At 28.7% G+C, this 18,443-nt stretch overlaps 1 protein-coding gene across 1 annotated transcript in view; it reads left to right on the top strand.

Moving 5' to 3' along the window:
* The first annotated feature begins 235 nt into the window (after nucleotides 1–235).
* The window catches only part of LOC136091587 (uncharacterized), a 34,118-nt gene continuing 15,910 nt past the window's right edge, over nucleotides 236–18,443 (top strand). The window contains exons 1-3 of the mRNA XM_065819280.1: nucleotides 236–662; nucleotides 10,619–10,727; nucleotides 18,008–18,219. Of these exons, the coding sequence (XP_065675352.1) occupies nucleotides 602–662; nucleotides 10,619–10,727; nucleotides 18,008–18,219 (382 nt within the window). The 5' untranslated portion in view covers nucleotides 236–601. The remainder of the gene's footprint in view (nucleotides 663–10,618; nucleotides 10,728–18,007; nucleotides 18,220–18,443) is intronic.

Here is an 18,443-nt window from a genome sequence, read left to right as displayed (position 1 = left end):
GAAAGTCAGAATGTTGTGTCTGACTTTAACGCGTTGTAAAACAAAAGTGTCTCTATGGTAAATAACTTAATAAGGTTTTTGGCTCGAATTTAGTGAGAAAAATTTTGTATACATTTTTCTTAAACCGTTTTCTTAAATTATTTTTCGATTCTACACTTTTCACAAAATAATGATTTTAAAGGTTCACTACTATAATACTAAATAGAATATGCAAAAGGAAAATGAGAACCGGTTTATCACGGTGATATAACAGGGCGACGCCAAGTTCAATAAAATCCTTATAAAGGGTTTCAACGTATTTAACACTTTTTTGTTTAAATTGCTTAGCAACTTGAAGAATTCTTAGTGTTATGTTAAAAATTTTATGTAATCAATTCACCTGGGAATATCTTTCGCTGCAAATTGAAATTAAATAGAATAGTTTAAACAGCTGTTGACGAACATAATTTAAAAAAAACAATATGAAATTACTATTGTTTTATTTTAATATTTATTTAGCAGTGTTCTTTTAATAAATACGGGAAAGAAAAAGTTATATATTAATTAAAAAGCACCTAATTGTGTCATATCTACAAAACCTTAAACTTCTTTTGGCTTAATTATGATTTGGGCAGGTTTTCTTGTTTCCGTTATAATTGTGCCTGTGCTCAGCCAAGGTTCAGGTAGGCTTATTTTTTTTAAAAATTAGATTTTCATATGGCTTAACGCAACATTTTTTAAATAATGTTCAGGATTCTTGGATTTAAGGTTTCTTGGTTCAGAGTTCCTGGTTTTCCGTTTTTATCCTACTTTTTTAATCTTTATTAAGAGAACCACCCAGCTAACCCAAAGCATTCAAGTATATTTTACGAACGTTGCGAACATCCAAGCACGTTCTATGAACGTTCGCAACGTTTGTTGAACGTTTTTTGTTAGCTGGTTAATGATTAATTGGAACGTTTGTTGAACGTTTTTTGTTAGCTGGGTAATGATTAATTGGAGCACAGAAGTTAATCTTGAAAAGAAAACAAGAACATTATGATTACTTTTATAAGTGCATTGAAGGGTTTGTTCTCGGGCAGAAAATGCATCTAAATGCTGGTTACTATTTAAAAAAATTCTTTTATATAAACAAAATTAACTTGATATAATCAAAATTTTAATATTACAGAAACATAAGAGCTCTGATGCGAGTTCTCAAAATTTACTTTTTTAAAACTACATTGATTGTTTTGATTTTTAAAAACCAATTTAGACATTATCATAAATGCAAAAATTTAATATATGTTTATGTATAAGAGAAACTTTAGATTTTTTACTTTAGTCTTGTTAAAGTTTTCTTGGCGCGACCTTATTAAATCTAAAAGCAGGATTCATAATTTTGTATTTTTTTAATTTTTTTTTGAATTTATTAGACCCATTTTTTGAATTCGTTTAAACCCATTAGACCAAACTTCCCAGCAAGCACACAACGTTGAAACAACGTTGAAATAACGTTGATTGACGTTGATCAACGTTATTTCAACGTTGTTTCAACGTTGTGTGCTTGCTGGGTTGATTAAAAATATGATAAGGTATTAAAAACAATATTATTATGTTACTAGCAACAACAAAAAAAATCCTTAAAACGTGTCGTGAGCATTTCAGCTAGCACACCACGTTGGGCAAACGTAGTGTGCTAGCCGAACAACAGTTCTGACGTTGGCTTTACTCAATCTCTCTAAACTAAACTGTAAGTCCTTTCCTTCAACCAATCTCTGTTTATAGTAATAAAAAAAAATGACGAATATATACATAAAGTAAGCAAAGTAATTGATAAAATAATTCTCAAATTCAATTTCGGCAATAATTTATGAATTTTTTCCTAATAATGTTATGTAATGTCTAACATTAGTAAGAAATAGTTTTTTACTAATGTAACTACGTCAGTAAAAAACTAACAAAACTACCTTACGGTATTCTGAACATTAAAAAAATAAAACAATAAATGTTATTACCAATCAACCTGTAAAACAAAATTAAATATTTAAACTAATTAATGAAAATGCATATATAAAATTACTTCTAAAGTTAGTTCTTCAAAAAATAATTAATAAAACGTTTCTTAACAACAACAAATAATTTTGTTAAAACATAAAATGTAAATAAGTTTTTCACTATTTAACCTTATTTAAATAAAAGCAAATGAAAAAAGGTAAAACAAAAAAGATAAAAAATTAGACACTCCATACACCATAGACATTCTCTAAGAATTTGAAACAGAAAAAAGTGACGAAAAACTGAAATGTCTATTAACATTTTTGAATCTTTTTTTATTTCAATTTAATGGGTATCGAATCTAGCATTATTTTTTATTCTTATATAACCCTATAAGACCTTTTGCTCGATTGAGGCCAATATAAAATATATATAAAATGTTTTATAAATTAGTATTGAATTAATATTCTATATTTTGCATTCAAAACAGATCCAACTAATATTAACAATAGTAAATAGAATTTCAGTAAAAATTTTCCCATTTTCTGTGATATTACTTAGCAAACGTACCATGAGGTACAATCCTTAAGATTGTTAGGATAACAAAACAAAAGCATTTTACAATGGCAAAAACTGAAATCAATATTGGTTTTTTCAAAACAAGTACAATTTTACTTCTTCTACACTGGATATTGTTCAATTTTGGAGCACATTTGCATGGAGATTTGAAATGGAGCACATTTGCATTTATTTTTTTAATTTAATTTTTTTTTCATTCATCTCATTAAATATTTGTCTTTAACTTTATCAAGAAAAATGTCAAAATGATTAATTTTTCTTATTACAATTGCCTTTGTGGCTACTGAGCCCTCAGGCATATGATTAATCGTCGCCCTAAAGTTTGTAATAAAAGTTAAAAACAATTCTTATTTACAGTAAAAGCTGTACTGTAAAATCCGTTATTTTTTGTTTACTAAATGATTTTATTTACTTATTTTTGTTTACTTAGGGGTCGTCCATAAAGTACGTACGCTCATAGGGGGGAGGGGGAGGGGAAGGGGGGAGGTCTTCAAAAAGCGCACAAAAGCGTATGGGGGGGGGGAGGGTTCAATTTAAAAGTACGTACTTCAATTTTCTAATTTATCACAGTTAACCAGCTAATCAGTAGAAAAGTTACATTCTGACTAAAGGTTTTAGTTTTCCAACATAAAAAGATGTATGGTATATGGAGTAGAGGGTATAGTTTCTCTCTATGCACACACATGTATGGGCGCCCTCAAAAATTTTTGATGTTCCAGATAGGACACTTTTACACATCGTGCAAACTCCTAACTTAAGTTTGTTTATAACTATGCCAAATGAAAAGGCCTTGCAAAATATCGGGATGGTGGAGGCCTGTGAACAATAAGCCCTAAAACGCTTGCCCTCTCCTGCCCATACGTGAGGGCACTAAAAAAGGTCATAACTTTTGTAATTTACAATATTTTTCTACAAAAATTAAAATCTGTCAATAAATTTAAATTAAGTTTTAGATCCTAAAGTTGAAAATTTTGCTTAATATTTCCTTCACGTTTGGGCAGGGAAGGGGGGAGGCAAACGTTTTAGGGCTTTTTGTTTCTAGGCCTCCACCATTCTAAATTTTTGCAAGGCCACCTCATTTGGCATATATAACAAAATTAAATTTGGAGTTAGCACGATGTGTGAAGGTGTTCTATTTGGAACATCAAAAAATCCTGCGGGGGCCCATGCACACATGCCACCCCATATATACTGGCCCTGAGTAAGGCCTATTTTTTGAGTCGACAAAAAACAGGTTTTAGCAGGGTTGTGGTTTTTGGGTCGGAATCCCCCCCCTCCCCCCCCCCCCCAATAAAACGCGTCATTAGTGTCTCAAAATCTTCCAAATTTGACCGCTAGGTTTTGCTAAATTAAAAAGCTTCTTAAATTAGCAAAAGAGCACAAAATTTGCTGTTTCCAATTAAGGGGCATAGGTAGCCTACCCTCGGCACTGGGTTTTAGCCATTGTTTTCAATATTACTGATCTCGCGTAAGACTCGTTTTTTACTTACTAAAGAGGGGTGCCTGAAAAAAACGTCCGCCTTAAGTATAGTTTATTTTTATTTGATTCGTTATTAAAACAAAAAAAGATTTCGGTAGAACATCTGCGGGAATCGAACTTGTGTCTCCGCCGACTGTTCCCTCCACGTTATCCTCTCGACTAAACACACAGATTGTTCTTGGGTAATTTAAGTTTATTAAAATTTAAATTTGCATATATATTTAAAGAAGTTTTATGAATGCGCAAACAAAGGGCTTTGGGGTCGTATAAAGTATCTAAGGTACCCTCCACCATTTTTTTTTTTTTTAAATAAACTTTTTTATTGAGAAAAAAAAATAAAGGAGGGATGGGGGAGGGGTATTTAAAGGAAGGGGGGGGGGTATTTGAGAAACGTACGTACTTTTAAGGGGGAGGGGGGACATAAAAGTACTCATGGCAACAGGGGGAGGGGGGTCAAATTTCAAAATTTTTGGCGTACGTACTTTATGGACTACCCCTTATTGAAAGAGCAAAAGTACATTTTTAAATTAAAGCAGTACTATTACGCAACTTAACGACAGTTAAGTTATGCAAAGAGAGTTTTTGCAATGTTTTTTGCGACAATCATTGCCTAAAATCCTAGTTACCGTTGTTTATTTTAAACTAGTTATAGAAATAGTTTAAAAAAATTAATTTTGATTATACAATAAGAAACAAAATATAAAAATTTATTTTGAAATTTTTCAAAGAAAGTAAAAAATCAACTTTTTGGTTGGCGCCCTAAGGCAGTTGCCTAAACTTATCTAATGGCAAATGCGCCTTTGATTACAGTGGAGCATAGTGTACTCACCATAATCCGATGCAATCCACCGGCTTGCAAGATTTGTGAAATTTCCTTTTTTTACAATAATAAAGGTAGACGAAGCACAGTATTCTATATTTTAAATTCAATTGGTTCTTTAACACTTCTTGAGTTGCATTTATGTAAATGCAAATTATAATAAAATACTCAGTCACGAGTCAGTTACCATTTACCATTATTGAGATTAATTTTATCATTAAAAAAATGTTTACACAGAAACCCTGTTGTTTTCCACATTTTATATGTACATTAGGGTGGCCATACGTCCTCTTTTTCCGTAAGAGAGTTAGCTATACTACATGACAGTCAATCATACTAGAATTTAATCACGGCGGCAAAAATCAAAATTAAGAAGTAAATGTAATTGACAACCAGGAGCAAAAACATATTTTAGCGCGCGCTCCTTTGTATCAAGAGGACGTCTGGTAACCCTAATGTACTACATTCAGGATAGTGATGTTTAATTTTACTTATTACAATAAATTTCAAATATTCAAATTGAATACCACGAGTCAAATTCATTTGAAATCTAAATTTTCTTGCATATTTTTATTTATACCCGAATACTTTTTATTTAGTAAAAATGTTAAAATTTAATACTGTTTTTTAAAATAATCATCTTTCAAATGTTTATTTCTTTACTAAGTACCTCAGGGCTGACGATACGGGTTTCAAACTGGAGGGGCACAATCGTCAATTTTTTTAAAAAGTCCTCTATATCTATAATTTTTTAAAGGTCTTTTAAAAAAAAAAAGCATGTGTGCGTGTGTGTGGGGGATGAGGGGGGGGAGGGGAGGAAGAAAAAGGGAAGGGCGAGAGCAACCCTCACTCCCCCGGTATCGTCGGCTCTGTACCTATTAACTTTTAATATACTGTGTCGTTTATCATTTTAAGTTAATTTATATAATAATATGCTTATATGACAATATGCTTTATGCTTATATAAGCAGAATTATATATTATAATTATATGTCATATATGATACTATGTTATCTTATATTTATTTTATATATACTATTTGCAGGCCAGTAGCAACTAATGGGGGAAGGGGGGCAGCAGGGGCATTAACCCCACAAATAATTTTTCAAATAAATAATTTTGAAAAAGTTGACTAAAAAGATGTTTTAAAAAAAAGTCCTTAAAACTACTTCAGAGCCGCTTAAACCAGCACTGCCCCCTCCCCCTCCCTCTCCCATAATATAATTTTTGTTCCTTCGGACCTGATGTATAATTGTCATATTTTAGATATAATAATCTTAATATTAACATACATTAGTATTAACATACATTGTTGCAGATGTGATCAAGACTAATACATAACATGTATTAGTCTTGATCACATCTGCAACAATGTTTTTCTATCTTATTAACACTATGGATCCTAAAGTATTCCAAAACATACTTCGAGCTGAACCCTCAAAGAAAAAATATTTATATTTAAAAAAAATGTTACAAACAAATATAAAAAACAGATGCAACAGATGCAGATAAACTGCTTTTTTTTCTTTTGTTTGATACTAAATGTTTCCCATTTAATATGAATCAAATAAGCATTAAAGATACAATTTCTAAAGAATAAAAAAAATTAAAAAATAAAAAACTATTTATAAAGATAAGATCTACTATTTAACTTGAATCAGAATTTATTGAATTAAAAGCTTACATCAGATCTTTATTTATTAGGCTGGCGTATACGAGATTATAATACATTGTTTCTAGTTTAGGGTGTTGAATGCTGGATCTTTTTGACTTGTTGCATGGGTTTTGCTTGTGTCTCTGTTTTACGACTTGTGCTTTGAGTCACATTCTTTAACCAGTTTAAAAAATGACCTAAGTATCAAAAACTATATAACACAAAAAATCATCATCATCACCAAGTCTTCTAATTCTATCATTGACTAATATTCACGATCTTTAAAGTAACTTTTCTTCTGTTAATTTGTGTTTAGCTGTTTCATTGTGAGGTCGTAGTGTTGATGGTTATCTTTCTTCAATTTGTAAAGACTCAAATAGTCACATGCTTGGCCTAGGCATTTACATTCATAAGAATTCACCCATTCCTCGAGAAAATAGGTTTTAACTCACAGGCTATTCTTTTATGCGCTTTTATTTAGCACCATTTCACTTTATCACTTTATCTCTTTATTTTATATTGCTCTCCATCTCAATACTGTGCTGCTTATTAATACTATGCTCAATACTGCAACTGCTTTCCAATGCTATTTATGATCAAATTAACCAGGCCATTTGTCCTTTAGCCAATATCGTTGTTGTTGGTGACTTTCAGACAATCCGAATCATTTATCTTTTCTACTCAACTTATATCTAGTTTCTGATTAAAATCAGTGCTTAGTTTCTCCGCATTTACCCTAAGGTGCTTCTGTTAATCTCACTAAAAAGTTGTAAGTGGTATCATCGTACCACTTACAACTACTTTAAAGATAACTGGGACACTTTCTGTAATTTTCTTTGTGACGGCCCTTGTGTAGAAACTTCCTGCTGAAAAATGTGCATTTATGTAATTTCTGTTCTCCATGGTTTTTTTCTCGTTGTGCTGCTGCCAAATCCATTCGTAAACATTACATTTCTATCTACCATTACTTCCATATCTATCGCCAAAACGATTCTCCAGAAAACAGACGTCTGTTTACTATTTTTAGAAACCATTTTAAAAAGTTTTTGTCTAAAGCCAAAGCCCACTATTCTTAGGTCACAAAATCTCGTATTTCATCTCAAAAATTAGACTCCAGAGACTTCTGGAAAATCTTTAATTGTGTCTACAATAACAGCAAATCTATTATTCCTCCTCTCTAGCATGGTTCAGATTTTGTTACCTCACCTAAAAACAAAGCTGAGTTATTTGGTAAAAACTTTTATCAATCTCATCTCTTGATTCAACTAATTCATCATATCTGATATGATCAAACAGGTTGATCCATTGCTTGATACTTGTGTCACTTCAACTTCTGTGTCTAAAGTGATTTTCTGCTTAGACTCTTCTACAACATGTGGTTCAAACAACATACCTGTAATAGGTTTTAGAAAACTCTTCTGCAGAAGTGTTTTCTGAAGCTGTAGTCTATACTTTCGAAACTATTTAACAAGTGCTTATTAGAGTCTTTTTTTCCAGTGCTGGAAAGCGGCATCTTTTAACCCTATTTTCAAAAATTCTGGGTAACAATCTGACTCATCTAACTACCGTCCCATTAGTCTTCTTCCTATCATAAGCAAAGTTTTTGAGTCTTTAATCAACAAATACTTAATCTCTCATCTTGAGTCTAAGCATATACTTTCTGATCATCAAAAAGAATTTCGATCTTCTTGTTCTACTGCTGATTTATTAACAGTAATAACTAATAGGTTTTGTTGTGCATTTGGTGTGAAGAGGTTAAGGCTATTGCTCTCAACATTCCTAAAGCCTTTAATAAAGTTTGGCATGCTGGTCTTCTTCATAAGCTCTCTTTATTCGGTGTATTAGGTAACAACATCTTTAAGACTATTGAATTCTTCTTTACAAATGATAGTATAAAAAATGTCTTTGATGCATCCTATTTTATTTCCTTTGACTCCAGGGGTTCCTCAAAGTTCTTGGCTTCAAATCCTTGGCCCTATGTTTTTTGTAATTTATATTAATGATCTTCCAGAAACTCTCACATCTAAGGAGGCTTTGTTTGGTGATGATACTATCATTTATTCTTTTCTTGATAAGAAGCCAACACTGTCTGATTGCTTAGCGATGTATTTGAGCTTGAAAAAGATCTCACTTCTGCTACATCATGGAGTTCTCAGTTGCTGTTGAAGTTTAACTTGAAATTTAACTCAATTTTTTTTCAGGTAATTGTTATTGCAACAGTCTTGATCTTCCTTTATTTATGAGCGATATTGTACTCAATGAGTCATATATTTTTCGTCTTTTAGAAATAACTTTTACTTCTGATCTTTCTTGAAAACCATATATCAAATCCATTGCAAAATTAGCATCTCCTAAAATTGCATTTCTTTATTATGCTTGCCATTATTTTTCTCTGGATTTTATTCTTTATCTCTATAAATCTCAAATCCATCTTTGTATTGAATACTGTTGCCATATCTGGAGCAAATCTTCGAATGATGCCATTTTTGTTTTTAGGCAAGTTGCAAAAACGCATTTCAAACATAGTTGGACATGCTTTTGCAGCCAAACTTCAACCATTGTCACATCGTCGTAATGGTGCTTCTTTTTCTCTTTTCTATAAATACTAATATGGGCGCTGCTTTATAGAGTTAGCGTCTCTTGTGCTATCTACTAAAATTCATTCTCGTATTACTCATCAATTAAGTGTCATCCTTTTACTGTGACTGTTCCTAAGTGCTCCAAAAATTTTTATTTGTCTAGTTTTTTTCCTTGATCATCCATTCAAAGGAATTTGCTCCCTTCATTTTGTTTTCCTGATCCATACAATTTGCAATCTTTTTAGTCCTCTGTTCATCATTATCTTGCTTCATAAAGTTCATTTTTTCTTTTACAGTAACTTCAAACTAAAATGGGCTTGCTTGCAGTCTTGTTGGAAGTGAAGATGTTTTTTTTCTTTTTAAAAAAAAATCTGTTAACCAAATCATGGAAAATTACAAATATTAGTATGAAAATTCCCCACAAACTGCAAATGAACATAGTTAATCAGTGATGCTTTTGCAGCTGATTTAATAACTCTAATAAATTTTCAATATCTACTAGAATAATCCCACTAGAAAAACCTTTACAGCAGCTATTAAAATTGTAATTGAAGACATTAAAACTTTTTCCTAACGTATATTACATAAATAATCGATTGTTTTCCAGCTGCAAAACAATCAATTATTTTTTGTAGAGGTGACAAGTCCCAATCCATTGCCTGGAATTCAACATGTAACACCTGTGGGAAATAAGGACATTAAGCAGCTTTCTGTCTAAGTAACAAATTAAATTAATACAACACCTAAAGTAAAAGTACCAATTAAAAAACCTACTAAGAGTGTAGCAACACATTAAAAAGGTAACATTGATCAAGGTAACAACCCACATAGAGTCACAATTTTTGATAGTACCAACACAACAAGAATCTTATCTCTTTGTTAAATCATTTGAAGCAAGTTGTGTTGTCCCAACAAAATAGGCTGCTTGGTCTTGCTCACCTTTTTTTTTTTTTACCGTTTAGCCAAATTTAATGCCAAATTAAATTTAATTTTTACTAAAGAGAATAAACTTTTTATTTATATTAAATTAATTTTTTTATTTGTTACTTTTTATTATGTATTTATTCAAAAATAGTTTTATAATAAAAGTAAATGAAGGATAAAAGTATAAATAAGAATTACAATTTTCAATAACTGTGTAGTAAGAAAACAGAAAACATCAACTATTCATATAAAAAATATAAAGCATTTAAACATAAATAAATATTATATATATTAATACATACATTTGTTTGCATATCAATACAAGTAAATCCATAATAAAAAAAGTTTCTATAGAATGCTTCTTGCTTTAAAATTTTAACTCCTTAAAAATTTGTAATAGAAGAGATTATTGTATAGAATTAAGTCTCTTAAGAAATTCCACATTTTAGATCTATTAAATCTAATTAAATTTTTAAGTGATATTTAAAATAACATAAGATGCATTCTTCAGTTATAAAAAACCTTTTGAAAAAATTGTTAACTTTTTAAAAATATGTTTTAAGTTCTACAAGACCTACATTATCGTTTCTATTAATTACTAATTAGTATATATTTTTTCTTTATAGGCAGTACTTATCAAAAACTAGGATGTTATAAAGAAAACTCCGAAGGTGTAATTTTGTTTAATGTGAGAGACAAAATTGATTGGAATAATTTCCTTACGTTTTCAAAAAGGTTTGTTTATTACATTACTGTAAGTAATAATTAGCTAAAATAGCTACTTTTCAATAACTACATTATATTAACCCTTTTTTTTTATCTATTCCATATCGCACCTATGTAAAATATCTACATATAAAGCACAACCATAATTAAGACTGCAATTTAAACCCAATATAAATTTTACAGCCTAAGCAACGTGTTTCCAACACTGCAATATTTAAAAAAAATTATCGGTATGTCAAAATATGAACATTTTATATTAGAGCAGTATTTTATTGGGGCTACAAATAAGTTTCTATTTTTTTCAAAAGATGGTTACACTTGCGTTATATTGTTAACGATATTATATATAGATAAAGAAATAAAAGCATTACTTGACAAATTCTCTTAAACGCAAAAACAACTTCTAACAAAACATTAAAAAACAAGGAAAACCAATGCCACATCAATTGAAACCAAGTAACATTGAAAGATCACGAAAACATGAAGATGGGAGAGAGTTTAAAAGCGTTAAAGTGTGAGGAAAAAACTAGACAAATAAAAGTTTTTAGAGCATGCAGAGACAGATACAGTAAAAGAATTAGACTTTGCTAAGCTATCATAATAGTATTTGTAGGAAAGAGATGCAACTTTATGACAATGCTAAAGAGGCTCAAGCTTAGCAGATACACCGGGTCCAACTATGTTTACAATGAGTTTTTGGAACTCTTTAGAAGAATCAGGGACGAATAAGAGATTTATAGAAGTAGAGAATGAAATCAGGAGGGAAAATGGCAAGCGTGACAAAGAGGAGCAACATTAGCAGATGAGGTTTCAGAAATCAGCTTAATTTTTTTTTTTTTTTGCCTAAAAAGACAAAGAAATCCATAAACAACCAGAAAGATTGGAAAATATTATAGCTTCAGCTGAGCAATAATTTGAATGATGTGTGAATGATGTGTGAAAACAGAGATATAATGACAACCTTGTTGTCTTTATATCTCTGTTTTTCCAGTGTCTAGAAACTCTAAACATGTTGTAGACTTATGATCTGCTAAAAGAAAAAATTTTATGGGATTTTATAACTTGGAACTTATTTTAAAGCAGAGTCCCGGAGTCCTTGATGAATATTATAAATAGGGACTTTGGGTTCAAAAATTGATTGTTACTCGAAACTAAAAGTCTTTTTAAGAATTTTTGTCCTGTTAGTAGTCCATATGCTTTTTTATATTTTCAGAACTACTGGATACCAAAAACTAGGATGATTAATCTTTTTGCAACTTAAATACCAAGTCCCTTTTGGGGCTGCTCATCTTTAGTGAATTTATCTTGCAATTGCAAAATCAAACCTGTTTTTTAAAGAAAATCTTCAACCTATTACAAGACCTGTAACTTACAGATCTCGTAATAGATTGAAGATTTTATTTCAAAAACAGGTTTGTTTATTAGCAGAACATTTACAAATACATTTTTACGAGTGTCAGTGCCTGGAACCTTATTTATTTTTTAGAATTTTGACAATTTCTAGTTCTCCATAGTTTAGTTTACAAAAATTTAAACTATTGATTTGTTATATAGGTTTCAAAAGATTTATCCAGAAATTGATTTTTAGAAACCATTTTAATGTTTGCAAAAGAAATTATTAATATTTTCAGTGGCAGAAATTTTGTCTTTGAAAAATAAACAACAATACTCAGTTTAGTTAGCAATATTAGACAAACTTTTTGTTTGTTTAACATTTTCCCCAAATATATTCAATATTCACAATTTGATAACACCGTCGCCTTTTGAATTTGTTTCGAGCGATGAATTTTTTTTTTTTTTAACTTTTTCAAGACAATTTATATATTACTTGCAGATAGGTTGTTTTTGTTTCTATTTTTAAAATACTTGATATAGAGCTTTTGTTTTATTTTTGATAACCTTCTAATTCAGTTAGTATTCCATGGACAGTGGGCGCTCTTTAAAATAAATCAAAATCAGCTTTTTAGTTTTTAAAAAACAAAGACCTGGAAATTATATAAATGCTTATTTAATTTTATATATAATTTTCAAAACGCGGTAAAAAAAATTTTTTGTTTCAAAAATGAATAAAAATTATAATTTAAAAAACAGCAAATAACTAATATTCAGGCCTGGTGGAAAGGTGGGTACAATGGGGGATTTTCACCCAGGCACCAAGGCTTAGAATTTGCCAAATTTTTATTGAATATTTTTTTTTTGAGATTATAAAAATGTATAAACTTATAAGAATAATTATATAAAAGTTGATATACTTATTTTATGTAAGAATAGGTATATAATAGTTTATAATAATAACTATACCAACTAAAAAAACTTTTTCTAAATTTTCTTAAATTTATTTAGTATACAATTTTAAAATGTTTTAACTAGTTAAGAATAAATCATGCCTAGTTAAGAATAAATCTGGGCCTCCGAGAGGGAGGGGCAAAAGGGGCATACGCGCCCCAGGCGCCATGATATTAGAGACCCCAGAAGATGAAAGACAAAAATAAAATCATAATAAGATTTTTATTACAAAAAAATAAAATATTTATTTCTATTGATGAGACAATAAATTTACTTGGTGATGTGCAAAGCAAATAACTTGCTTTGTTTATATTACCCAAGAAATATAGTTTTAATTTATTTATTTAATAAATTAATTAAAACTATAATACAACCATCAAGTTTTGTTACAAATCTGATGATTATATTATAGTTTTCAACAAAGAACTGCTGTTGAAGAAGTTGGAAAGTTGTTTAAAACCAAGTTTAAAAATGTTAGTACATTTACGCTTTCTCATCCAACTCAGCATATAATTAATTAAAAATGACCTGTCTAAAACCCTAACTAATCAACTGTTAGTTAAAGGGTTTTCAATATTAATTTCAAAAAATCTCTGTTATTTAATCTAGATTAGATCCAGATTTTCCAAAAAATATGGGTGTAAGTTAACATTATTTTAAATAAAAAAACTGTCATTAGCTTGAATAATTGTACATGCTTTTATTTTAAAAATATGTATGCTTATAGGGCCGCCTAATTGCTACTATGCTTAGGGTTGCAAGATGTTTGGCTTTTATGAAGTAGAGTACAGCACCAAACCCGTAAAAAATAATTTTTTTTATTGTGTTTTCCTTTGTAAAAGCCAGACATCTGGCAACCCTAACTATGCTCTGGGTGTCATCAAAGCTCTTGGCAACCCTGATCATGCATCTTGATTTTTCCGCTAACCAATCGTTGACATTTTTAGAAGTATTGTTTTTGAAAAGTTATATTTCGAAAAAAAATTGTATTAAAAAAAAGTTTACTTTATTAAGGCGTTAAAATTTTTTTTTTTCCACCCACCTTTGAAATGTCTAGCATTGGCCCTGCTAATAGTAATAAATAGTTATGTATACAATAAAAAACTTTAAAAAGTAATTATTTATAAATTAATTTTAAAATGTTTTTTATGTTATTTATAAAATAATTTTAAAAGTGCGCTTATATGCACAAATTAATTTTAAAGTTAAATAATGTATAATAAATTATATATACATATATATATATATATATATATATATATATATATATATATATATATATATATATATATATATATATATATATATATATATATATATAAAACTATTAATATATATATATATATATATATATATATATATATATATATATATATATATATATATATATATATATATATATAAAACTATTAATATATATATATATATATATATATATATATATATATATATATATATATATATATATATATGTATCTATACATACATACATACATACATACATACATACATACATACATACATGATTTAAATAAAATAAAATGCTTAATTTAATTAAATCATGTTTTTAATTACATTCGAAATAATTTCTTATCTTTAATAATGTTTAGAACATTATTAAATATTAATTAACAAAGAACAATTTACTTTTAATCTTTTAAAATATACTCACACTTGATTTAAATTATAGTGTTTTTTTACTAATTTAAAAATATCAGTTTCCATGTAAATGTAAACAAGTAAATAAGTATGCATTAAAAAACCATTTCATTCTTTGTTTTAACATATATATATATATATATATATATATATATATATATATATATATATATATATATATATATATATATATATATATATATATATATATATATATATATATATACATATATCAGTCTTTCACAGAAAAAAGTGCGACCACACGTCATAATATGACCAGGCAAACCACAGCGAAGAATGAAAAATATTCTGAACTATACTCAATTGATATAGTGGCACTCTCTTGCTGCAGCAGGCTCTATGATAGTTGATGCGTGTACTGAAGCCCACAGCAGCAAGGTATTTCAGTGTGATGTCAGAGTGCTTATCTAAATATGCATTCATAATTGGCTAAGGTGCTCCCATATAATAGTTTCCATAACTATAGATGACGAAAGATATAGAAGGGAATAAGGATTATAAAAACAGATGCATAAGTTTTATAACTTTTTAATTTTTGTTTTATTGAATAATATTTCTTTAATTAGTGAAATCATTAATAAGTACTTTATTATTCATATTTGTAGCTCTATTCTGCTCAATAAATAGTAATGGAAGATTGTGTTGTCTAGTTTGCATGATAGAATTTCTTCTAAAATCTTTTACTATTTTAACTTCATTAATGATTTTATTTTGTCACTAGCAGCTGTTACTGATAGTGTTAAAAATTCAATTAACACAAAGTTCAATTTTTAAACAACCATATTTGCTTAGAATTAAATCAGAATGTTGTCTAAAAGATATTTAAGGAGTCAAATCATTTTTTGCCAAAAAAAATTACTTTGGGAATTGTTCAGAAACTATTTTAGAATAATTTTTTGAAAGATTCTTACACTTTTCCAAATTTTTTTTTTCTGACAACTCAATAAAAATTTTTGTTTCTAGAAAATTTTAGAGATTTCTTATAGTTGCTATTCTCTTAAACTGTAGAGTTATTTTGGCATTAAGTGTATCTCAAAGTGTATTAAAATACGTTTAAACTGATGCTCTCTATCAAATTAATAATTGCAACCTAGTTCATTGAAATAGCAATTAGAAGTTCAAATGCTTTTTGATTAGAAAACAGTATTTACTTCCTACTGTTGTGCAAGGTCACATGCTTTCAATTTTATATCATGATAAGAGTTTCTAAACTCTTTTAAATGTGCTGAGACTTATGGTAATATTTTGGAGCCTTATTTAAAACATAATGCATACTTAATTTGGAGCCTTATTAATTTGACACATCACCTTAAGCAAAAAGACAAACAAATACAAATTTCTCTATATTAGTTTTAATTTGTATAGATTTTACCCTTTCTTCTTTTTTATTCAATTTTATTTGATGTTAAAGTTTTACTTTAACAGCAGTAATAGATGTCAATCTACCAATACGTTGAATTTTTTTTTTTTAAAGTGACTTCTGACACACCAGTAAAATTTGAAAGATTCTATCTCTTTACTTTATTTCCATAAAATCTGTGAATTTTTTGGAGAATAGTGTAAAAAAAGATTTTTCATGATACCTATTAACGCATTCACTACGAAATTTAATTCACTACCAAACTTGTTATCGCTATTGCAATCCATATATTCAGCATTAGGTTAAATTTCTTTTTACTTTGTGTGAAGGCCATCACAGAAGCTCCAATTATTGCCCTAACCATAGCATTTTTCTATAGGAGTAATTATATCTTTTATTATTTTTAACATTTGATCCTTCATATTTTTCTGCAGAATTACTCTCCAATTTAAAAAATCCTGAAAACTGTTTTACTTGTTTCAAAATTAATTGGCTTTTGATTATCATCACGAATAATCATATCTTAACACAACACTATCTACTTTAGAAACATCTTGCCTAGTGTCTAACATTTTCAAATAAAATAGCGTTGTGTTAATCTTAAATCTTAATTCCTTTAGTAATTTATGCCCCAAGCATTGTATTAATTCATTTTGTATATTTTGGATTTGAATATCTTATTGAACCAGAATGCATGTCTAATATTTGTTTCATTGTTGTGATGTAATATATAATATTTATTTATTTATTAGGGTAAGGGCTACCTAATTTCATAGAGCTAAGTTGCCTACAAAATAGATCCATGCAGGCTGCTGTCAACAGAAGTCAAAAGCACTAAGGGCTTATGTGCATTGCCTACTATAGCTGTATGAAAGCTAGGCGACTGTATCTAAGTTTCATTTAGTGTTCAAAAGTTGTGACCATGCAAAATTTATAATCCCTTTATTTTATCAGAAGTTGAAAATTGTACATGGTCATAACTTATGAATGTTGAAAAATTGTTGAATTTAATTTGAAATAAATTTGTCAATATATTGTTTATAACAGAGACAAAGATTGCGGTTACCAGGGTGTATTTGTTGATGCATGTCATCAAAAAAAATTTGTAATCACATGTTTGTTGTAGTTTGTGTTTAGATCCTGATTACAGAATTTTTTTTTCTTAAAATTAAAAGGTTTTTAATCAGCATCAAAATGTGTAAGAAACTGTTTTCTGAACAAAGTTTTACACTCAAGCTTTTAACTCTTCATTTCTTATTATAGTTATCATTTAGTAGAAATACTAATTATTTAAAATGTAAAAATAAAAATTGAAGCATTTAATATATTATAAAGAAAAGAATTTTGCTAAGACATTGAGACTTTTTTTACTCTATTTAATATTAAGTTTTACATTATTTGCTTAAATACTAGGCATAAAAACAACTTTTGTTTTTTCATTTTTAAACACAATGTGGATCCAGCGTGTTTGAAAGTTAGAAAACAAATCCAGAGCCATATCATAACTACAATTGTAGTTAATAAAGAGTGCGCAGAATGAAATATAGTTAAAATTAAATTTTTCATTGCAGTCCCAAGTAAATCCTGAACAAATGTTTCACAAATATGAGTATTAAAGTATGAGTTCTTAATTAATAGAGGTATAAATTTGCTTTATGACTGTCAACAACAAACTTCAGGGCCTAGATTTCTTAACCTCAAGTTTCAAGGCCAAAGGCAAAATTAAAAAGGCTGGAAACTAAATTGCATTTCGGCACTTTATTTTATTTCATATTTTGGCTTTTTTTATTTATTTAACAGTCAAAAATCATTGCAGAAGCATAATGTAACATAATGACTTAAAACATATTTTAAAAAATCTAAAAAAGAGTTTTAAATTAAGTTAGGGCTTCAATTTTACATTATCAATTTTTTTAATTTAATGTGTTATTTTGATAACCTTCCAATTTACTTTTGCATTTAGTAATTTATTGCCACCATGCGAGCAGAGAGCAAAAAAGGAAGGCTATACTCATTTTTCAATTCGATTTTGGGCTATATGTGTTGGATTTAAATCCTTCGATAAAGCTACAGAAAAGCTGCACAATTGCAAAGACACTTCATATAAAAGTTGTGATGACCTATCAAATTTAGATTGTTTTGGTACTAGTTGGAGTGATTATATTTATATAGTTGGTAAGTTTATTTTTTAACTTTATTATACAGCTGCTTTCATATCCTGTACTTATAAATTAAAAGTATCAAAGTTAAATTAAGATTGCAAAAATCGAAACAAAAATTTAAGCTTAAAATTAATTTACAGGGCATTAAATTTAATGAGCTGTAAACCAATTTTAACTTGAAAAAAAAAAAGTTTAGTTAGAGGGAAAGTTCTTTACAAATTGTTCTGTCTTAGAGAG

This window comes from Hydra vulgaris, chromosome 15, assembly GCF_038396675.1.
Source record: "Hydra vulgaris chromosome 15, alternate assembly HydraT2T_AEP".
Taxonomy (NCBI): Eukaryota; Metazoa; Cnidaria; class Hydrozoa; order Anthoathecata; family Hydridae; genus Hydra; species Hydra vulgaris.
Note: the sequence above shows the minus strand (reverse complement) of the source record. Positions and strands in the feature narration are given on the sequence as shown.